The 25,073-nt window shown below is 43.1% G+C and overlaps 1 protein-coding gene across 1 annotated transcript in view; it reads left to right on the top strand.

The window, feature by feature from the left end:
• col27a1a (collagen, type XXVII, alpha 1a) overlaps nt 1–25,073 on the top strand; it is a 242,648-nt gene that overhangs the window by 125,327 nt on the left and 92,248 nt on the right. The window contains exons 23-28 of the mRNA XM_046369694.1: nt 7,165–7,218; nt 7,528–7,572; nt 7,687–7,740; nt 12,408–12,461; nt 16,917–16,970; nt 17,684–17,737. Coding sequence (XP_046225650.1) covers nt 7,165–7,218; nt 7,528–7,572; nt 7,687–7,740; nt 12,408–12,461; nt 16,917–16,970; nt 17,684–17,737 — 315 coding nt within the window. The remainder of the gene's footprint in view (nt 1–7,164; nt 7,219–7,527; nt 7,573–7,686; nt 7,741–12,407; nt 12,462–16,916; nt 16,971–17,683; nt 17,738–25,073) is intronic.

Here is a 25,073-nt window from a genome sequence, read left to right as displayed (position 1 = left end):
CGATACACAAACACAGCACGGTGAATTCTAGACAAGGAACCGACAGGACAGGAACGGAACACAAAGGAAGAAATAGGGACTCTAATCAGGGGAAAGGATCGGGAACAGGTGTGGGAAGACTAAATGATTGATTAGGGGAATAGGAACAGCTGGGAGCAGGAACGGAACGATAGAGAGAAGAGAGAGCGAGAGAGTGAGAGAGGGAGGGGAGAGAGAGGGATAGAAAAAGGGAAAGAACCTAATAAGACCAGCAGAGGGAAACGAATAGAATGGGAAGCACAGGGACAAGACAAGATAATAAATGACAAAACATGACAGTACCCCCCACTCACCGAGCGCCTCCTGGCGCACTCGAGGAGGAATCCTGGCGGCAACGGAGGAAATCATCAATGAGTGAACGGTCCAGCACGTCCCGAGACGGAACCCAACTCCTCTCCTCAGGACCGTAACCCTCCCAATCCACTAAGTATTGGTGACCCCGTCCCGAGAACGCATGTCCATGATCTTATGTACCTTGTAAATAGGTGCGCTCTCGACAAGGACGGGAGGGGGAGGGAAGACGAACGGGGGTGCGAAGAAAGGGCTTAACACAGGAGACATGGAAGACAGGATGGACGCGACGAAGATGTCGCGGAAGAAGCAGTCGCACAGCGACAGGATTGACGACCTGGGAGACACGGAACGGACCAATGAACCGCGGAGTCAACTTACGAGAAGCTGTCGTAAGAGGAAGGTTGCGAGTGGAAAGCCACACTCTCTGGCCGCAACAATACCTTGGACTCTTAATCCTGCGTTTATTGGCGGCTCTCACAGTCTGTGCCCTGTAACGGCAAAGTGCAGACCTCACCCTCCTCCAGGTGCGCTCACAACGTTGGACAAACGCTTGAGCGGAGGGAACGCTGGACTCGGTAAGCTGGGATGAGAACAGAGGAGGCTGGTAACCCAGACTACTCTGAAACGGAGATAACCCGGTAGCAGACGAAGGAAGCGAATTGTGAGCGTATTCTGCCCAGGGGAGCTGTTCTGCCCAAGACGCAGGGTTTCTGAAAGAAAGGCTGCGTAGTATGCGACCAATCGTCTGATTGGCCCTCTCTGCTTGACCGTTAGACTGGGGATGAAACCCGGAAGAGAGACTGACGGACGCACCAATCAAACGACAGAACTCCCTCCAAAACTGTGACGTGAATTGCGGGCCTCTGTCTGAAACGGCGTCTAACGGAAGGCCATGAATTCTGAATACATTCTCGATAATGATTTGTGCCGTCTCCTTAGCGGAAGGAAGTTTAGCGAGGGGAATGAAATGTGCCGCCTTAGAGAACCTATCGACAACCGTAAGAATCACAGTCTTCCCCGCAGACAAAGGCAGACCGGTAATGAAGTCTAGGGCGATGTGAGACCATGGTCGAGAAGGAATGGGGAGCGGTCTGAGACGACCGGCAGGAGGAGAGTTACCCGACTTAGTCTGCGCGCAGTCCGAACAAGCAGCCACGAAACGGCGCGTGTCACGCTCCTGAGTCGGCCACCAAAAGCGCTGGCGAATAGACGCAAGAGTGCCTCGAACACCGGGATGACCAGCTAACTTGGCAGAGTGAGCCCACTGAAGAACAGCCAGACGAGTGGAAACAGGAACGAAAAGGAGGTTACTAGGACAAGCGCGCGGCGACGCAGTGTGCGTGAGTGCTTGCTTAACCTGTCTTTCAATTCCCCAGACTGTTAACCCGACAACACGCCCATAAGGAAGAATCCCCTCGGGATCAGTAGAAGCCACAGAAGAACTAAACAGACGGGATAAGGCATCAGGCTTGGTGTTCTTGCTACCCGGACGGTAAGAAATCACAAACTCGAAACGAGCGAAAAACAACGCCCAACGAGCTTGACGGGCATTAAGTCGTTTGGCAGAACGGATGTACTCAAGGTTCTTATGGTCTGTCCAAACGACAAAAGGAACGGTCGCCCCCTCCAACCACTGTCGCCATTCGCCTAGGGCTAAGCGGATGGCGAGCAGTTCACGGTTACCCACATCATAGTTGCGCTCAGATGGCGACAGGCGATGAGAAAAATAAGCGCAAGGATGAACCTTATCGTCAGACTGGAAGCGCTGGGATAGAATGGCTCCCACGCCTACCTCTGAAGCGTCAACCTCGACAATGAATTGTCTAGTGACGTCAGGAGTAACGAGGATAGGAGCGGACGTAAAACGTTCTTTTAGAAGATCAAAAGCTCCCTGGGCGGAACCGGACCACTTAAAACACGTCTTGACAGAAGTAAGAGCTGTGAGAGGGGCAGCAACTTGACCGAAATTACGAATGAAACGCCGATAGAAATTAGCGAAACCTAAAAAGCGCTGCAACTCGACACGTGACCTTGGAACGGGCCAATCACTGACAGCTTGGACCTTAGCGGAATCCATCTGAATGCCTTCAGCGGAAATAACGGAACCGAGAAAAGTAACGGAGGAGACATGAAAAGAGCACTTCTCAGACTTTACGTAGAGACAATTCTCTAAAAGGCGCTGTAGAACACGTCGAACGTGCTGAACATGAATCTCGAGTGACGGAGAAAAAATCAGGATATCGTCAAGATAGACAAAAACAAAGATGTTCAGCATGTCTCTCAGAACATCATTAACTAATGCCTGAAAAACAGCTGGCGCATTGGCGAGACCAAACGGCAGAACCCGGTACTCAAAATGCCCTAACGGAGTGTTAAACGCCGTTTTCCACTCGTCCCCCTCTCTGATGCGCACGAGATGGTAAGCGTTACGAAGGTCCAACTTAGTAAAGCACCTGGCTCCCTGCAGAATCTCGAAGGCTGATGACATAAGGGGAAGCGGATAACGATTCTTAACCGTTATGTCATTCAGCCCTCGATAATCCACGCAGGGGCGCAGAGTACCGTCCTTCTTCTTAACAAAAAAGAACCCCGCCCCGGCCGGAGAGGAAGAAGGCACTATGGTACCGGCGTCAAGAGACACAGACAAATAATCCTCGAGAGCCTTACGTTCGGGAGCCGACAGAGAGTATAGTCTACCCCGAGGAGGAGTGGTCCCCGGAAGGAGATCAATACTACAATCATACGACCGGTGAGGAGGAAGGGAGTTGGCTCGGGACCGACTGAAGACCGTGCGCAGATCATGATATTCCTCCGGCACTCCTGTCAAATCGCCAGGTTCCTCCTGAGAAGTAGGGACAGAAGAAACGGGAGGGATGGCAGACATTAAACACTTCACATGACAAGAAACGTTCCAGGATAGGATAGAATTACTAGACCAATTAATAGAAGGATTATGACATACTAGCCAGGGATGACCCAAAACAACAGGTGTAAACGGTGAACGAAAAATCAAAAAAGAAATAGTCTCACTGTGGTTACCAGATACTGTGAGGGTTAAAGGTAGTGTCTCAAATCTGATACTGGGAAGATGACTACCATCTAAGGCGAACATGGGCGTAGGCTTCTCTAACTCTCTGAAAGGAATGTCATGTTTCCGAACCCATGCTTCGTCCATGAAACAACCCTCAGCCCCAGAGTCTATCAAGGCACTACATGTAGCACCGAACCGGTCCAGCGTAGATGGACCGACAAAGTAGTACAGGATCTTGATGGAGAGACTTGAGTAGTAGCGCTCACCTGTAGCCCTCCGCTTACAGATGAGCTCTGGCTTTTACTGGACATGAATTAACAAAATGTCCAGCAACTCCGCAATAGAGGCACAGGCGGTTGGTGATCCTCCGTTCCCTCTCCTTAGTCGAGATGCGAATCCCTCCCAGCTGCATGGGCTCAGACTCTGAGCCAGAGGAGGGAGATGGTTGCGATGCGGAGCAGGGAAACACCGTTGATGCGAGCTCTCTTCCACGAGCCCGGTGACGAAGATCTACCCGTCGTTCTATGCGGATGGCGAGAGCAATCAAAGAGTCCACATCTGAAGGAACCTCCCGGGAGAGAATCTCATCCTTAACCACTGCGTGGAGTCCCTCCAGAAAACGAGCGAGCAGCGCCGGCTCGTTCCACTCACTAGAGGCAGCAAGAGTGCGAAACTCAATAGAATAATCCGTTATGGACCGTTCACCTTGGCATAAGGAAGCCAGGGCCCTAGAAGCCTCCCTACCAAAAACTGAACAGTCAAAAACCCGAATCATCTCCTCTTTAAAGTTCTGGAACTTGTTAGAGCAATCAGCCCTTGCCTCCCAGATAGCTGTGCCCCATTCTCGAGCCCGGCCAGTAAGGAGTGAAATGACGTAAGCAACCCGAGCTCTCTCTCTAGAGTATGTGTTGGGTTGGAGAGAGAACACAATCTCACACTGCGTGAGAAAGGAGCGGCACTCAGTGGGCTGCCCGGAGTAGCAAGGTGGGTTATTAACCCTAGGTTCTGGAGGCTCGGCAGGCCAGGAAGTAACAGGTGGCACGAGACGTAGACTCTGGAACTGTCCAGAGAGGTCGGAAACCTGAGCGGCCAGGTTCTCCACGGCATGGTGAGCAGCAGACAATTCCTGCTCGTGTCTGCCGAGCATGGCTCCTTGGATCTCGACGGCAGTGTAACGAGCGTCTGAAGTCGCTGGGTCCATTCCTTGGTCGGTTCCTTCTGTCATGCAGGTGAAAGAGGACCCAAAAGCGACTTGGCGAAAACAGAGTCTTTAATCCAGTAAAGTAATACAAACAAAAAACACAACTTTCACTCGAAATGACGAGGACAAACTGGAGACTCGATCTTGAACAGCAGGTGAACAGCAGGTTGCCTCGGGAAGGCACTTGAACCAGACCGACTCAGACACCTGCTCACCACGCAGCATCTGAGGAAAACACGACACGACAGGGCGATACACAAACACAGCACGGTGAATTCTAGACAAGGAACCGACAGGACAGGAACGGAACACAAAGGAAGAAATAGGGACTCTAATCAGGGGAAAGGATCGGGAACAGGTGTGGGAAGACTAAATGATTGATTAGGGGAATAGGAACAGCTGGGAGCAGGAACGGAACGATAGAGAGAAGAGAGAGCGAGAGAGTGAGAGAGGGAGGGGGAGAGAGAGGGATAGAAAAAGGGAAAGAACCTAATAAGACCAGCAGAGGGAAACGAATAGAATGGGAAGCACAGGGACAAGACAAGATAATAAATGACAAAACATGACAGTCACTCAGCTTTATGTAGGTGCCGGGCTATATGACTGTGCCATCAACTTGTTAATATATAATGTTATTTTGGAGGTTATTTCATTTTTACAGAAAACAAAAGTGAGCGATTGTAATCTGAATAAAAGCCCAAATAATATTTGTAAAGGCCAAAACATTTGTTTCTGTTTTTAGGGGGAGAGAAACACTGGGCCAATTGTGCGCCGCCCTATGGGACTCCCAATCACAGTCGGATGTGATACATAATAATAATCATTTTTGTTGTATTATTTGTTTGTCTTTTCTGGTGGATTAAACTGAAATTGCAACCAATCACGGCCGGTTGTGATATAGCCAACCTAACTAAGAAATACATTTGACAATATAATTCTCCCTAACCTCCTTCTAGGCAAGTCTATTGTCCAGCTACCTGCTGGTAGCCATAATGGTGCTGTAGAACGTGTGTTTTGAAAGAGTATTTTCCAGTAAGCAACTAGTAATTCATTATGGATCCATAACTAAATAAAACATCGTCATTTTTAGAGAGTATTTGTATCATTATTGTATTAACGAAAGCATAAAGATGCCATTATTAGATACATTGTATTAGTTTGAACGTGCAGACTGGCACTTAGAACAGTTCCCTAGTCAGCGCCATTATTAATACAATGCCCCTTAATGTTGCTCTGTGCTACTCAGTGTGGTGGGGTAGGGCTCCACCCCCCCTCCCCCTTCCTCCTCCTCCCTTCCCCATGGGCTAGGTCAGTCTTCCCCTGGGCTACGTCCGTCTGTGCACGGCTTTGCAGCCCATCCCGTGTCCCCTGCCCTCGTGCCATGAACCTCGCACGCTTTCAGTGGATACAGCTGGAGAACTGCAAGGCAATCCCATTGTGCGCCACTCGGGTGCCATGATCAATATGACCAATCAATATTGTCCTGCTAATAACAGGGTTAATAATATATCTGTGAGAATATCTAAGGGGCTTTTATATCATTCTAAATTAATAATAATAATAATCACTTTGTTAAAAAAATGATATTTTCGAGATTATTTATTTTTCAAATAACGTAAAATGAGCGAGAAAAAGGCCGTTTTTGAACATGGGGTGAGACATTGTTACTAATTTATAAATAAAGCCAGTTTGCTATTTAGAATTATTTATTTCTGTTTAGAGGGAGAGAAACCAAAAACCTACAGTCGTCTCATGGGTCTCCCAGTAGAGGCCAGCACAGGTATTGCACCAGCATCTGTAGAAACACAGCTTGCACTGCTATGCAGTGTCTTAGAACGTTGCACCACTCAGGCACTGTACAACATGGCTTGTCGGGAGTGGGCCACACAACTACAGTAAGAGCAAAATAATCCTAACAAAATAATAAAACCTTAGTGTAACAACAGTTTTAGTAAGTAATACTGAAGTCGTGCACAAGTATCAGTTTCTATTTAGGTTTATTGTCACCCATTCATTGCCAGTTAGACACAGTAGGGCCCATAAGCATAATCAGTTCTCTAACTCCCCCTTGCGCTGGGCTGAAGCCATGAAGTGGTGACACAGGGTGCCGTACTAAACCACAAATTGCCTCTAAGTTCTGCAGCATGTTCGCAAAACTTTTAGTGGACTAACCACTGTATGCCTTTCCAAATCATGTCAAATCAATTGAATGTACTACATGTGGACTCCAATCAAGTTTTAGAAACATCTCAAGGATGATCAATGGAAACAGGATGCACCTGATCTCAATTTCAAGTCTCATAGCAAAGGGTCTGAATATTTATGTCTAAGTTATTTATGTTTTTTATTTGTAATACATTTGCAGACATTTCTAAAAACCTGTTTTCACTTTGCCATTATTGGATATTGTTTGTAGATTGATGAGGAAAAAATAATTTAATCAATTTTTGAATAAGGCTGTAACATAACAAAATGTGGAAAAAGTCAAGGGGTCTGAATACTTTCCAAATGCACTGTATGTGACCTGTTGGGAGTGTTACCACTAGACCACAGGCTCTGCACATTGAGTGGTCAACGGTGGGCTATGTGTTTTGTTCAGGGTAGAGTCGGCATGAAGGGCTTCCCTGGAAAGATTGGAACGGATGGAGTGAAGGTGAGGACAGCTGAGGATTACCTCACATACCTGACCTTTTCATACATTGATGCTGACATTTTACTCTTCTAATCGCACACACGCAGTGAACAGAAACTATGTCTATGAGAAGTTGCCGATTTATTTATGCTGATACAAATTTAGAAGAGTAAAATGTTGCCTCATATCTTCCTCCAGTAATTATTACATTCAATATGCTGTATGGAATATAAAATACATTAGACTGTTCAGCATATTGGCTATCGATTTTGGGTATTTTCCTTGTAAGTACAGTAAAAAAAAAAAGTAACATGCTATTTGTTCTTTTAGGGAGAGCTTGGTATCACCGGGAAGGTTGGAGGCTTGGGTGAAAGGGTAAGAGTTTTCGCAAATACCTAGTGTTATGGCCACTGGTTGTTTTATTATGAACACAATAATACTAATGTTAATATGAACTCCCTTTCTGGCTCTGTTTGTGTTGTTTCACAGGGCCTGGTTGGCTTTATTGGGCCTGTTGGAGAGACTGGATTGGCAGGGGAGAAGGTAAGACACCCCCATCTCTCATCTGTTATTGCATAGGGGTGTATGTCTGTGATCACCATGGTGTATTTGAGTGTCTGAGTTCCAATATCTGACCGTTATCTGATTGTCCTGAATGTGGTTGCCCTATAAACAGAAAATCCCCAAAAAAGATGTGGATTCAACGTACAATTGTAAGGGAACCGGCTTCGATAGGATATTGAGTTTGCTGTACTTTGTTGATCAAATGTTGCGCAAACTCACAATCCTAATAGAAGGCTTGACTGACAACATGAAAAGGATGAGTGGTTATCGACATGGCCAGAAGGCGTGTTTTGTAATGATTCTGAACGGTCTTATAGCTAGCAACAATGACAAGAAGCTGTCAAGTAGGGAATCGTAAGTGGCTCGTTTCTGCTAGTTTTATATTGTTATTGATACCATCTCTTGTTTTGAGGTGTTTTGACTGATGTCATGTCTATGCTAATATGGCTCAAATTTGCTAACTCGCAAACCAACAACTGGGCACATTGTGCAAATGTATTTATGTTTTCAATAAACCTTTGGAGACAAAATATAGTTAACATTTTGCCAACTATCTAAGCCAACCCTTCTGTTTTGTTCCATAGTTGTGCATGCGTCAGTTTTGTTGTTAAACAACCAACCGGTCTATTGCAGCTGGTTGCCCTACAACTGTATGTTGAATCAACCTCAATGCCATTGTATTAAACAAACACACAATCCTATTGCAGCTGGTTGCCCTACAACTGTATGTTGAATCAACCTCAATGCCATTGTATTAAACAAACACACAATCCTATTGCAGCTGGTTGCCCTACTAGTGATGTTACATTTGATACAGGTGCTCCAAATTATGCATCGGAACTGATAAGCATTTTACTTCGAAGCAGTGTGCTGACGCTTGTATCATTTTATCAGAAGCACGTGATCGATTCCCGAAGCTTAGTTTTGTAGAACAATCACCAGATTGGTTTCGTTTCGGGTAGAAGATACAAAGGCTATCCTGTGTGTATGACCTCATCTCTAATAATTTTGCTGTTCTAAATTATATTGACTAACAGGTGCCATTTAGTGTGTTGATCAAAGCCTTGAGTAATGAACCTATTTGACACAATTGGCTCGACATGTTCAAGCTTCGTTGCCCCATCACTTACACTTAGCCTTACAATTGTATGTTGATTCAAAACTCAATGCTGGCTTGAAAAATTATGTGTAATTCCTATTTGAGACTACCTAAATCATATAAACTGGAACATTCATCTCAGTAACGGGTGCAAAAAGTCAAACTACTAACAGGTTGGATGAGTTGCGATTTTTTTATTTATACTGCACAAAAATATAAACTCAACATGCAAGCATTTTCAAAGATTTTACTGAGTTACAGTTCATATGAGGAAATCAGTCAATTGAAATCAATTCATTAGGACCTAATCTATGGATTTCACATGACTAGGAATACAGATATGCATATTTTGGTCACAGATACAGTACCTTAAAAGGTAGGGGCATGGATCAGAAAACCAGTCAATATCTGTTGTGACCACCATTTGCCTCATGCAGTGCGACACATGTCCTTCACAGAGAATTGATCAGGCTGTTGATTGTGGCCTGTGGAATGTTGTCCCACTCCTCTTCAATGGCTGTGCATAGTTGCTGGATATTAGCGGGAACTGGAATACGCTGTCCTACTCATCAATCCAGAGCATCCCAAACATGCTAATTGGGTGTCATGTCTGGTGAGTTTGCAAGCCATGGAAGAACTGGGACATATTCAGATTTTTCAAGAATTGTGTACAGATCTTTGTGACATTTGACAGTGCATGCTGAAACATGATGGCGGCGCATGAATTTCACAGCAATGTGCCTCAGGAGCTCAACTTGCCATCGATTAAAATGCTATTTTATTCATTGTCCGTAGCTTATACAGTGCCTTGCGAAAGTATTCGGCCCCCTTGAACTTTGCGACCTTTTGCCACATTTCAGGCTTCAAACATAAAGATATAAAACTGTATTTTTTTGTGAAGAATCAACAACAAGTGGGACACAATCATGAAGTGGAACGACATTTATTGGATATTTTAAACTTTTTTAACAAATCAAAAACTGAAAAATTGGGCGTGCAAAATTATTCAGCCCCCTTAAGTTAATACTTTGTAGCGCCACCTTTTGCTGCGATTACAGCTGTAAGTCGCTTGGGGTATGTCTCTATCAGTTTTGCACATTGAGAGACTGAAATATTTTCCCATTCCTCCTTGCAAAACAGCTCGAGCTCAGTGAGGTTGGATGGAGAGTATTTGTGAACAGCAGTTTTCAGTTCTTTCCACAGATTCTCGATTGGATTCAGGTCTGGACTTTGACTTGGCCATTCTAACACCTGGATGTGTTTATTTTTGAACCATTCCATTGTAGATTTTACTTTATGTTTTGGATCATTGTCTTGTTGGAAGACAAATCTCCGTCCCAGTCTCAGGTCTTTTGCAGACTCCATCAGGTTTTCTTCCAGAATGGTCCTGTATTTGGCTCCATCCATCTTCCCATCAATTTTAACCATCTTCCCTGTCCCTGCTGAAGAAAAGCAGGCCCAAACCATGATGCTGCCACCACCATGTTTGACAGTGGGGATGGTGTGTTCAGGGTGATGGGCTGTGTTGCTTTTACGCCAAACATAACGTTTTGCATTGTTGCCAAAAAGTTCAATTTTGGTTTCATCTGACCAGAGCACCTTCTTCCACATGTTTGGTGTGTCTCCCAGGTGGCTTGTGGCAAACTTTAAACGATACTTTTTATGGATATCTTTAAGAAATGGCTTTCTTCTTGTCACTCTTCCATAAAGGCCAGATTTGTGCAATATACGACTGATTGTTGTCCTATGGACAGAGTCTCCCACCTCAGCTGTAGATCTCTGCAGCTCATCCAGAGTGATCATGGTCCTCTTGGATGCCTCTCTGATCAGTCTTCTCCTTGTATGAGCTGAAAGTTTAGAGGGACGGCCAGGTCTTGGTAGATTTGCAGTGGTCTGATACTCCTTCCATTTCAATATTATCGCTTGCACAGTGCTCCTTGAGATGTTTAAAGCTTGGGAAATCTTTTTGTATCCAAATCCGGCTTTAAACTTCTTCACAACAGTATCTCGGACCTGCCTGGTGTGTTCCTTGTTCTTCATGATGCTCTCTGCGCTTTTAACGGACCTCTGAGACTATCACAGTGCAGGTGAATTTATACGGAGACTTGATTACACACAGGTGGATTGTATTTATCATCATTAGTCATTTAGGTCAACATTGGATCATTCAGAGATCCTCACTGAACTTCTGGAGAGAGTTTGCTGCACTGAAAGTAAAGGGGCTGAATAATTTTGCACGCCCAATTTTTCAGTTTTTGATTTGTAAAAAAGTTTGAAATATCCAATAAATGTCGTTCCACTTCATGATTGTGTCCGACTTTTTGTTGATTTTTCACAAAAAAAATACAGTTTTATATCTTTATGTTTGAAGCCTGAAATGTGGCAAAAGGTCGCAAAGTTCAAGGGGGCCGAATACTTTCGCAAGGCACTGTACATGCCCGTACCATAACCCCACCGCCAACATGGGGCACTCTGGCCACAACACATTCTCTAAAATGACGCTGGAGGCGTCAACTGATCAAATTATCTGACAACAGCTCTGGTGTACATCAGCATGCCAATTGCGCATTCCCTAAAAAGTTGAGACATTTGTGTCATTGTGTTGTGTGACAAAACTGCACATTTTAGAGTGGCCTTGTATTGTCCCCAGCACAATGTGCACCTGTGTAATGATCATGCTTTTTAATCAGCTTCTTGACATGCCATCATCTTGGATTATCTTGGCAAAGGAGAAATGGTCACTAACAAGGATGTAAATAAAAACTAGAGAGAAATATGCTGTCATTTCTGACCTTAGTTCCTTTGTTATGTCTTTGTTTTAGTATGGTCAGGGCGTGAGTTGGGTGGGTTGCCTATGTTCTTTTTTATATAATTTGGGATTTTCTGTGTTCGGCCTGGTATGGTTCTCAATCAGAGGCAGCTGTCAATCGTTGTCCCTGATTGATAATCATACTTAGGTAGCCTGGTTTCACTTTTGAGTTGTGGGTGTTTATTTTTCAGTTTCAGTGTTTGCACCATTCGGGACTGTTTCGGTTTTCATTTGGATTCTCTTGTTCTTTTGTATTTTGTATTAATTAAATCATTAAATCATTATGGATACATACCACGCTGCATATTGGTCCGATCCTTGCTACTTCTCATCAGAAGAAGAGGACGAGAATCGTTACATACGCTTTTTGTGCATATAGAACATTTCTTGGATCTTTATTTCATCTCATGAAACATGGGACCAACGCTTTACATGTTGAGTTTATATTGTTGTTCAGTGGATGTTGTGTAGCATATGATTAATCAACCAATACAGTACATGCAAAAACACAGGTATTGAAACCTACAATAGAACATGCTGGGAAATATGATGATGATGGGTGTGGTTTTGAGAAAACATATATTTGTAATTTTACTCAACAAGCTTGTTCAAATTCAAACTTTCACTCTTTAGCTCAACTTCTTGTCCTTCTGAAGTCCACACAACTCAAAGAATAAAGCTGATTAAGCAATGGTTAAGTTGGCGTGTTTACAGTGTATGATTGTGTGTGTTTTCTAGGGGGATCGAGGGGAGATGGGCCTGCCGGGACCTCCTGGAGAAAAGGGATCAATGGTAAGATAGAGATGTGAGGAGCTTGTGAGGAGCCAGAGATTTTTGAGAGTCCAAGTGGGGGGGTACGAGGGGTGGGGCCCTCATAAAAGTGAAGTTGAAAGTCAGTCCTCTAAGATTGTTTATGTAATTCCCATGGGAATAGATGGTCCTATTGAGAACATACATGTACGTACGCACACACATGCACTCTCTCACACATACACACAAGATGTGTGTAAATGTCTAGCTGACAAAGTAACCTGGCCAGTTCAGAACTGCCATTATTGATGATCTCACATGAGTCTCTGAGGCAGCTGAATACTGTTGAGTGTGCACGTCTGTCTGAACCGCAGCCAACAGCCATGTTACACACACACACACACACACACACACACACACACACACACACACACACACACACACACACACACACACACACACACACACACACACACACACACACACACACACACACACACACACACACACACACACACACACACACACACACACACACTGTAACAGAAAACTATAATTTATAGGGATATTTTGGGTATTATAAACAGTAGAATACTCTGAAACGTTTTACAGTGGCATAGTGTAAATTATGCTGGACTGTGGAAAAATGTTGTGGGTGGGGAAATAAATTGCTGTATTTCCAATGATTAATTGAAACGCCGACTGCGATTCAGGCCTAATCACCCAACATCAGTGCCCAACCTCACTAATGCTCGTGTAGCTGAATGGAAGCAAGTCCTGGCAGCAATGTGGAAAGCCTTCTAAGAAGAGTGGAGGCTGTTATAGCAGTAAAGAGGGCACCAACTCCATGCCCATGACTTTGGAATGAGATGTTCGAAGAGCAGTTGTCCATATACTTTTGGTCATGTAGTGTAGGAGCGACTGCTAAATGACTAAAATGTGAATACAACTTCAGACACTTAACCTTTTTGTTTGGTCTTCGTTCACGTTTTACAACTTTATTTAACTCCCATACCTGTTTCAGACATGCATGAAAAGTTCATTTTAAGACAGGAAAGACAGCAGACAGTTTTAAAGTCCTTTCCTACATACTCTTCTCCCTGTCAGTCCTTAAAGAGAGAGCCCTTGCAAGGTTATGATGGTTTATGGGAAATTAAATGGTGCCTGACTTTATATAGGATGATATGTATGACCAGTCTGAGTGGATAATATGAATGGAAGTCGGCCATCAATCATATTGAAACAGTTTCCGGGTTACCTGCTGATTGCAAAGGGAATCCTTTGGAGCTTGACTCGTGCATGAATATGAGGAGACTCTGTCAGCTGCACTAGAGCCTCTGAAAACAAAAATTGAAATAAAATAGCAGTATAAAAGGAAAAACCTGACCAGCACGTTGTCTCTGTCTTTCTCTCTCTGTTTCTCTCTCTCTCCCCCTGATGCAACAGACATGTTCCCCACAGTGCGTTAATCACATTAATGTGACGAGGGACTCGTGTAGCCAGCCACCACCATTACTTTTCATATTCACTCTCACTGTGTGAATCCCCATCCATTTCCTACCCTCAATGACTGCTTGCCAATTGGCACCATAGTCTCTACATGCACTACTGTTGACCAGAGCAAGGTCATATGATATAGGTTGCCATTTGGGACACATTCAATAAACCTTAACACCCTTCCTAGCATAACTGGGAGGAATAGTTTGCCATGAGTTTTAAAGTACAGTGGCAAGAAAAAGTATGTGAACCCTTTGGAATTACCTGGAATCCTGCATAAATTTGGCATCAAATTTGATCTGATCTTCATCTAAGTCACAACAATAGACAAACTCAGTGTGCTTAAATTAATAACACACAAATTATTGTAATTGTCTTGTCTATATTGAATACATAATTTAAACATTCACAGTGTACGTTGGAAAAAGTATGTGAATCCCTAGGACATTGACTTCTCCAAAAGCTAATTGGAGTCAGGAGTCAACTAACCTGGAGTCGAATCAATGAGACGAGATTGGAGAATTTGGTTAGAGCTGCCCTGCCCCATAAAATACACTCACAAAATTTGAGTTTGCTATTCACGAGAAGCATTGCCTGATGTTAACCATGCCTCGAACAAAAGAGATCTCAGAAGACCTCAAATTAAGAATTGTTGCCTTGCATAAAGCTGGAAAGGGTGACAAAAGTATCTATAAAAGTCAGTCCATGGTAAGACAAATTGTTTATAAATGGGGAAATTACAGCACTGTTGCTACTCTTCCTAGGAGTGGCCGTCCTGCAAAGATGACAGCAACAGCACAGTGCAGAACGCTCAATGAGGTTAACAAGAATCCTAGAATGTCAGCTAAAAAATGACAGAAATCTCTGAAACATGCTAACATCTCTGTTTATGAGTCTACAATAGCCAAAACACTAAACAAGAATGGTGTTCATGGGAAGACACCATGGAAGAAGCCACTGCTGTCCAGAAAAAAACATTGCTGAACATCTGAAGTTCGCAAAAGAGCACCTGGATGTTCCTCTGCGCTACTGGCAAAATATTCTGTGGACAGATGAAACTAAAATTGAGTTTTTTTGGAAGGAACACACAACACTATGTGTGGAGAAAAAAGGCACAGCACACAAACATCAAAACCTCATCCCAACTGTAAACTATGGTGAAGGGAGCATCATGGTTTAGGGCCTGGACATCTTGCTATCATCAACTGAAAAATGTATTCCCAAGTTTATCAAGACATTTTGCAGGAGAACGTAAGGATATCTGTTCACCAATTGAAGTTCAACAGAAGTTGGGTGATGCAATAGGACAACAACCCAAAATACAGAAGTAAATCAATAACAGAATGGCTTGAACAGAGTCAGTCCTGACCTCAATCCGATTGGGATGCTGTGGCATGACCTTGAGAGCGGTTTACACCAGACATCCCAAGAATATTGCTGAACTGAAACAGTTTTGTAAAGAGGAATGGTCCAAAAGTCCTCCTGACCATTGTGCAGGACTAATCTGCAACTACAGAAAACATTTGGTAGAGGTTATTGCTGCCGACGGAGGGTCAACCTGTCATTAAATCCAAGGGTTCACATACTTTTTATTCCCACTGTATCTAAAAACTCAATTAGTAGGGTGCAGTGCTCCTGGTTAAGGGCACTGTACTGCACCGCCAGATGTGCCATCAGAGACTCTGGGTTTGCGCCCAGGCTCTGTCGTAACCGGCCACGACCGGGAGGTCCGTGGGGCAATTGGCCTAGCATCGTCCGGGTTAGGGAGGGCTTGGCCGGTAGGGATGTCCTTGTCTCATCGCGCACCAGCGACTCCTGTGGCGGGCCGGGCGCAGTGCGCGCTAACCAAGGTTGCCAGGTGCACGGTGTTTCCTCCGACACATTGGTGTGTCTGGCTTCCGGGCTGTGTTAAGAAGCAGTGCGGCTTGGTTGGGTTGTGTATCGGAGGACGCATGACTTTCAACCTTCGTCTCTCCCGAGCCCGTACGGGAGTTGTAGCGATGAGACAAGATAGTAGCTACTAAAACAATTGGATACCACGAAATTGGGGAGAAAAAAGGGGTAAAATAAAATAAAAAATCAATCAATCAAGTCACTGGAATGTCACGTTGTAAAGTTCTACGGTACTAAATCCAAATCAAATACATGTTTATTTGTCACATGTGCCAAATACAGTGGTTGAAAAAGTATCCAAATGTCATACTTGAGTAAAAGTAAAGATACCTTAATAGAAAATGAATCAAGAAAGTGAGTCATCCAGTGAAATACTACTTGAGTAAAAGTCTAAAAGTGTTTGGTTTTAAATATACTTCAGTACCAAAAGTAAATGTAATTTTTAAAATATACTTAAGTATCGAAAGTAAAAGTGTAAATAATGTCTAAGTCCTTATATTAAGCAAACCAGACGACACCATATTCTTTTCTTTTTTATATATTTACGGATAGCCAGGAGCATAATAATACGTGCGTGAATTGGACTTTCAGTCCTGCCAAGCTTTCAAAATGTAATTTGTACTTTTGAGTGTAAGGGAAAATGTATTTATTTAGGAATGTATTAAAGTAAAAGTTGTCAAATATATAAATAGTAAAGTACGGATACCCCCCAAAAACGACCTTTTGGGGGGTAGACCTTACCGCGAAATGCTTACTTACAAACCCGTACTTCACAATACATTAGAACATAAGCTTCCTCAGTTTCAGAGCCGTCAGCAATAATCACAGTAAATTGTGTTTATGAATGCTTACATTACAATAAACACACACACACACATAAGGTACACAGTAAATCCTGTGTCCTTCCAATTGGAAGTTTAACTATCTTTCTGCTCTTATTCTGATAGCTTGTTCCGCTGTTACAACTCGTATTAAGAATGGGTGATATGTTAAACTGTAACTACTGTGATACAATCTGCTATTGTTCTTAAACAGCAGTGTCCCGTGCTGTCATCATGTCGTTGAGTAGTTTATTAATCACTCAGTGTGTCGTTGCTCTCTAAACAGGGTCACCAAGGGACACTAGGTGAAAGTGGGCCATCTGGGGAACCTGGAAGACCGGTACGTCACCATCCATTCATTCACTCACATGATATATTGAATTAGCTATGGTCTTAGCATAGCTTACTTCACATAATATTAGCTCTAGGCTAATATTTGCAGGGATGAGCTGTGTCACGAGATCTAATGTTAAACATTTGTTTGATCCATTATGATCACAAATATAAATGAATAGAATATGACTTTACTTTTATGTCTTTAATGACATTTGACCCTGTTTGCTACAGTAGCTACTATATTACAAGAACTGTAACATGCTACAGCAACTCTACAGCAAGTCTACAGCCTGTGTTGTTGAAGGGTTCTGAGGCTTATAGGACCTGGCTTCCCGCTGCTGGACTACCCTCCTGTCAGTCAAAACTCCAACACCTCCAACCAATTAGACGTACCCCCTGACCCTGTGATGTGTTTTGCCCTGGCCCTGTGCCGCCTCGCCTGGCTCACACAGTGCAGGGGTCCAGGGGAGAGCTCTAGAGGAGGCGGGGGGCCACAGAGGCACCAAAACAAACATAAACACAGGGCCTCAGAGGAGCAAGATTCCTGAGCCAGCTCTTTAATTGGGATGAGTGACATCTAACAACAAACCCCAGAGTGTGTTCCTGAGGTCAGACTGCACCCCCAGGGTGGGCAAAAAGGGGCTTTGCGGTTATTCTAAACCTTTGTTTTATATCTACCTCTCTCTTTCTCTCCCTCACCTTCCATTTGTTGTACAGGGCCCCCCAGGATCTCGTGGGCCAATTGGTACCAGAGGACCCAAAGGCAGATGGGTATGAGATGGAATATTTCTGCACTTACTGTATGTTTCACACTCTTGCCCTTTTGTGACTGTGTAGAGAAGTAGCTACTGATGTAGGATCTGAATTTGATCACCCTGTTGAAGGAGAATTAACCTGCAATGAAGGACATGTTAAACTTGTAGTATATTTGAGGTTTAAAAAAGCTTCTTCTGAATTTTGACATTTCAGACTTGATTTCCCTTAATTCAATTTTCCATTAATTAAAAGCCCACATAATAACAACTCTTCAGCCTTTGGAGTAGGTGAGATGCTTACAGTTTGTCTAGTCAAGTCAGCCCATTTCAACTCACAAGCCTGTGAGTATGTATGCATTTGTGCTAGTTAATGCATGTCTGTATGTGCTTACACATTGTGTGTGTATGGATTTATCTTCACAGATTCTGTTCTAAACATGTGTCCACACACGCGCGCGCGTCTTTATCGATATGTTGATGTGGAGGAAAACATTTAGCTGTGTAATAAAATTATATGGAACTGCTTCTACACATTCTCGGGGTCAGAGGGACTGAGAACCAATCAAATAAAATGTATTTCAGGCCAGATAGCCAAGCATTCAGATGTCGAGACAGCAGGTGAGAAAGAGAGACCCTAGCATTTGTCATCTTCATTGGAAGTCAAAGCTCACCAGCAGATATTATTTGTTGGCAATAAAAATATAACAATGAACAGTTAAAATGGGGTTCAGGGCAGATAAATTGCATTCCTGAAAAATGGACTTGGCTGTTCCTGGTTATAGTCACAAGTAGTGGTCCTGGAGGATGATGGACACATTTTGTGAATTAGAGGGACAGGCCATGTTCTAACTTTAACCCCCCAGGGAGTGGTAACTAGGGGTCCACGAAGAGAACAACAAGATGTACCTTTCCACTGTTTACACCAATAATAAGAGGTAAATGGGTTGATCTGTCAATCAGCTACATCATGGGGTCAAAAAGGATCATGAAGAAGACGAGATCATGAATGACAATGATTATGGAGGTCATAAAGTGGAAGATGTTTATCGTGATGATGGAGAAAAGAGTGAACAAGTAAGTTCATCTGTAAAATGATGACAGAGACAAACACTCTCTTCTACCCAAGTAGCCAGACGCCGCTCTGTTCTGGTGGAAGTGTCGCTGCCGTGTCGGCTCTCCACAGCCTACTGGCAGGCAGTCTGTAGTGATCCCTCCCGAAGGGTTCTCCCCCTTCCCTGGAGAATAGAGCTAGTAGGATGCTGGATCCAGATGTTTGAGTCCATTTTCTCCATTGCAACCATTATTATGAGCCATTCTCCCCTCAGCAGCCTCCACTGAAACGAAGATACCTGTGCAATCGTCCTCTGTTCCATCTCCATTGACTTCGACCTCGGGTTCAAATCCTCAGAGCTCCCACCTTCATCAGACCGTAAGGCTGTCTGAGACTCCTGTTCATCATCCACGATGGACACTACAACTGGCTCGGATCCAACTGGCTCCGCCCTTCCGTCCTCAAGGGGTTTGCGAAATCTTTTTCCACACCATTACACAACCACCACCAGCCTGTACCGTTGACACCAGGCAGGATGTGTCCATGGACTCATGATACTTATGCCAAATCCTGAATCTGCCATCAACATGATGTAACAGGAACCGGGATTTGTCGGACCAGGCAATGTTTTTACGCTTAATTGTCCAGTGTTGGTGCACAATAATGCACATTCCTCATGGTTGCTGTTTAACCTATGGGCTCACCCAAGCAATTATCGCCTTTCTCTATCTCAACCAATGGACGTCATTGGTAATTAAGAATTTGTTCTTAACTGACTAGTATAGTTAAATAAAGGTTAAATAAAACATTTATTTTAAAAAGTACATCCTCTGGAGCCATCACATCATCTGGCTCTGAGGATCTTCCCTCGGGGATGAGACCTTCCCCCAAACTACTGTATTTAATGAAATATCACATTTCATTCAGTCTCTGTTGTCCATTCAGTTAATCCTGTACTAGATTTAAATATTAATGCGAGCTGCTTCCCCTGGCCATCAATCTGCCTGCTGCTCTGGGACTGACCTGGCTGGCGGGCTGTCTCTCAGACCTGCAAAAGGGATCCATCCTTGAAGTAGTAGTTTATTTGTCACATGCGCCGAGTACAACAGATGTAGCCCTTACCGTGAAATGCTTACTTACAAGCCCGTAACCAACAATGTATTTTTAAGAAAATAGTTAAGAAAATATTTACTAAATAAACTAAAGTAAAAAATACATGTAAAAAAGTAACAGAATAACATAACAATAATGAGGCTATATACAGGGCTACCGGTACCGAGTCAATGTGCCAGGGTACATGTTAGTCGAGGTAATTTGTAAAAGTGACTATGCATAGATAATAGACAGCGAGTAGCAGCAGTGTAAAAACAAAGGGGGAGATCAATGTAGATTGTCCGGGTTGCCATTTGATTAATTGTTGAGCAGCCTTATGGCTTGGGGGTGAAGCTGTAAAGGAGTCTTTTGGACCTAGACTTGGCGCTCTGGTACCGCTTGCCGTGTGGTAGCAGAGAGAACAGTCTATGACTTGGGTGACTGGAGTCTGTGAGAATATACTCTTTTTATTTGCATTTTCTTTCACAGTTAAAATAAACAATGTTTGAAATACAGTACATGTATTTTTGTACATTCAATATAACATGGGAACATGATTGTTAACCTGTTGCGACGAGCAATCCCGTATCCGGGAGCGTAATCATAGCCTCAAGCTCATTACCATAACGTAACGTTAACTATTCATGAAAATCGCAAATGAAATGAAAGAAATATATTCACTCACAAGCTTAGCTTTTTGTTAACAACACTGTCATCTCAGATTTTCAAAATATGCTTTTCAACCATAGCTACACAAGCATTTGTGTAAGAGTATTGATAGCTAGCATAGCATTAAGCCTAGCATTCAGCAGGCAACATTTTCACAAAAACAAGAAAATCATTCAAATAAAATCATTTACCTTTGAAGAACTTCGGATGTTTTCAATGAGGAGACTCTCAGTTAGATAGCAAATGTTCAGTTTTTCCAAAAATATTATTTGTGTAGGAGAAATCGCTTCGTTTTGTTCATCACGTTTGGAGATGGTAAACGTTGTTTAGAATCAATCCTCAATGTGTTTTTCACATATCTATTCGATGATAAATCATTCGTGGCAGTTGGGTTTCTCCTCTGAAGGAAATGGAAAAATACACGCAGCTGGAGATTACGCAATAATTTCGACAGAGGACACCAAGCGGGCACCTGGTAAATGTAGTCTCTTATGGTCAATCTTCCAATGATATGCCTACAAATACGTCACAATACTTCAGACACCTTGGGGAAACGACAGAAAGTGTAGGCTCATTCCTGGCGCATTCACAGCCATGTAAGGAGACATTGGAACACAGCGCCTTCAAAATCTGGGGCATTTCCTGTTTGAAATTTCATCTTGGTTTCGCCTGTAGCATCAGTTCTGTGGCACTCTGAAACGTCAGTGTTTTCTTTCCAAAGCTGTCAATTATATGCATAGTCGAGCATCTTTTCGTGACAAAATATCTTGTTTAAAACGGGAACGTTTTTTTATCCAAAAATTAAAAGAGCGCCCCCTATATCGAAGAAGTTAAACACTCAAAGGTAGATCAATGAAATACAAAAGGTTAGGTAGGCATCTCTATATAGGTAAAGAAAGGTTGTCACATTCGGTAGAATTTGTCAGAATAATATTTTATCTTCTCCAATTAATTTGTGTAAGACATCTTTGATCCACACAAAATGAGAAGGAGGGGTGGGCGACTTCCACAGAAGTAAAATCAACCTTCTTGCCAACAAACTCAAAGGCTATAAAGTCAGATGTGTATTTTGGTAATGTTATAAATAATAATGTTATGGCAGTAGGCGGAAAAGACACTTGTAGTACTTTAGATATGGTATCAAAGATGGCAGAGTAATAGTTATGTAGAGAAGATCAGGACCAAAACATATGTATTAATGAAGCAGGGGCTTGCCGACACCTGTCGCAAACAGAATCGAAATCAGGATAGACCTTTAGAAAGCCTTAGTTTAGTCCAGTGAGTGCGGTGTAGGATTTTACGGAAGTTGGCAGCCCAATAATAGAATCGGAAATTAGGTAGGGCCATGCCTCCTAAGGGTTTAGGCCTTTGTAGGAACACCTTGCGGATCCTTGGATTTGTTTTATTCCAGATGAAGTGTAAAATAATCCCATCGAGTTTGCATAAAAAAACGATTTAGGAATAAAAATAGGTATACATTGAAAAGGGTAGGACAATTTAGGAAGGGTATGCATTTTAACCTAATTATTTTGACCAGCTAATGATAGTGGGAGTAGTGACCATCGTTCAAATTCTTTCTCCAACATGGTAAGGAGAGGAGAAAAATTTACCTTAAGCTTCCTTTACCTTAAGATTATCAAATTCGTCTGTGACATGTACCCCCAAGTATGTACATTTGTTGAGAACTACTCTGAAAGGCAATGTGTGTAATCGGTATTTACGAGCTGCCACATTTAGAGGGAAAAGCTTGCTCTTATTCAAATTTAATTTGTAACCAGAGACTAGGCCAAATGCATTAAGAACACAATGGGTAAGGATACATCAGGGTTTGAGATATAGAGAAGCAGGTAATCAGCATAAAGTGAGAACCTCTGTTTGATGTCGCCTCTGAACACTCCCGTTATATGTAGGTTGGATCTAAATGCAATTGCAAGGGGCTCGTTGGTGATGGCAAAAAGTAAGGGAGACATTTGACACCCCTGTCTAGTGCCTCTGAAGAGGGGGAAATAGGCTGAGTGGTGTTTGTTTGGTCTGACAGATGCAAGTGGAGAAATGAAGTTTATTCAAGCAATGGAATTTTTGCCAAGGCTACATTCTTCTATGGTATGAAAATGGTAGCCCCACTCCACTCTATCAAAAGCCTTCTCAGCATCGAGGAGATTAGAATCTCTGGGAGCTTTGAGAGAGAGGAAGTATACATAACATTAAAGAGTTGTCTGATATTTGAAAAATAATGTATATTTTTTTATAGAACCTGTCTGGTCAGAGGAAATAACAGGTGGTAAGACCGACTCCAAATGCATAGCTAATAGTTTAACATCCACATTGAGCAGTGAGTTTGGGCGATAGTCCCCGCAGAAGAGAGGGTCTTTTATTCCTTTTCAATATCAATGAAATGGATCCCTGTGTTTAAGATAAAGGGAGAGAGACTGATTTAATAAACATATTAATCAAGAGACTATCCAGAAACTACTTATAAAATTATATTGGGTACCCATCTGGTCCAGGACTTTTACGACCTTGCATTGCACGTGCCGCCTCTGAAATCTCTTCCATGGTGATAGGTTCTTCCAATTGAAGCTTGGAGACTGAATCATTTGTTGGGACAGTTAAAGTATAACAAAATGTATGAAGAGCAGAGGGGTCAGCAGAGGTGTATAAAGATGCATAGAAGTCCTTAAACTGGTTATTTATTAGTGGGGGATCTATTGTTGCATCTGTAGGTGTTTGAATTTGACAAATTTGTTGAGCAGAGGAAGACTGGCAAAGTTGATGAGAAAGCAATTTACTTGCCGCGTCACCATACTCATAGTGAGTATGTCACGACTTAAGCAGCAGTTCCTCAATTTGTCCTGTTGACAAGGTATTGAATTCAGCTTGTGAAGAGAGTCGGTCCCTGTACACATTTGGGGATGGTGAGGTATCATAAGTACTGTCTAACTGTAAAAAACGAGTTGTCAGTTATATTTTTCCATTCAAAACTAGTGTATGAAATTATTTGACCTCTAATGTAGGCCTTAAAAGTCTCCCACAGAACAGATGCTGAAACATCGGGGGTGTCATTAGTAGCTATAAAAACGTCAATCTGAGCAGTCAGAAAGTTAACAAAACTTTCATCATATTAAAAAGTCAAGGTACGCGAGGCTCAGTCCCACCACCAACTGATAGCGCTAAAGTCAGAGGGGCGTGATCAGATATGACAATCGAATTGTATGAGCATGAGCGTACAAAGGAAAGAAGTCTGTTGTCTAAGAAGAAGTAGTCAATGCAGGTATAAGTGTGATGGACATGGGTGAAAAATGTATATTCCTTAGAAAACGTTGCTTTGCATATTCTGCTGATCAAGGCAACCGAACTGTGGCAGGAGCAGAGAATGCTATTCTTTAAAAGTGCCTTCCTCACCATCTTAAATAAGCATGCCCCTCTCAAAAAATGTAGAACTAGGAATAGATATAGTCCTTGGTTCACTCCAGACCTGTCTGCTCTTGACCAGCACAAAAACATCCTGTGGCGTTCTGCATTAGCATCGAATAGCCCCCGTGATATGCAACTTTTCAGGGAAGTTACGAACAAATATACACAGGCAGTTAGAAAAGCTAAGGCAAGCTTTTTCAAAGAGAAATTTGCATCCTGTAGTACTAACTCAAAAAGTTTCTGGGACACTGTAAAGTCCATGGAGAATAAGTGCACATCCTCCCAGCTGCCCACTGCTCTGAGGCTAGGAAACACTGTCACCACCGATAAATCCACGTATTGAATTTCAAGCATTTCTCTACGGCTGGCCATGCTTTCCACATGGCTACCCCTACCCTGGTCAACTGCCCGGCACCCTCCACAGCAACCCGCCAAAGCCCCCTCCATTTCTCCTTTACACAAATCTAGATAGCTGATGTTCTGAAAGACCTGCAAAATCTGGACCCCTACAAATCAGCCGGGCTAGACAATCTGGACCCTCTCTTTCTAAAATGATCTGCCGAAATTGTTGCAACCGCTATTACTAGCCTGTTCAACCTCTCTTTCGTATCGTCTGAGATTCCCAAAGATTGGAAAGCTGCCGCGGTCATCCCCCTCTTCAAAGGGGGTGACACTCTAGACCCAAACTGCTACAGACCTATATCTATCCTACCCTGTCTTTCTAAGGTCTTCGAAAGCCAAGTTACCAAACAGATTATTGACTATTTAGAATCGCACCATACCTTCTCCGCTATGCAATCTGGTTTCAGAGCTGGTCATGGGTGCACCTCAGCCACGCTCAAGGTTCTAAACGACATCAAAACCGCCATCGATAAGAGACATTACTGTGCAGCCGCATTCATCGACCTGGCCAAGGCTTTTGACTCAGTCAATCACAACAGTCTTATTGGCAGACTCGACAGCCTTGATTTCTCAAATGATTGCCTCGCCTGGTTTACCAACTACTTCTCTGATAGAGTTCAGTGTGTCAAATCAGAGGGCCTGTTGTTCGGACCTCTGACAGTCTCTGTGGGTGTGTCACAGGGTTCGATTCTCGGGCCGACTCTCTTTTCTGTATACATCAATG

The sequence above is a fragment of the Oncorhynchus gorbuscha genome, linkage group LG11 (genome assembly GCF_021184085.1).
Source record: "Oncorhynchus gorbuscha isolate QuinsamMale2020 ecotype Even-year linkage group LG11, OgorEven_v1.0, whole genome shotgun sequence".
Taxonomy (NCBI): Eukaryota; Metazoa; Chordata; class Actinopteri; order Salmoniformes; family Salmonidae; genus Oncorhynchus; species Oncorhynchus gorbuscha.
Note: the sequence above shows the minus strand (reverse complement) of the source record. Positions and strands in the feature narration are given on the sequence as shown.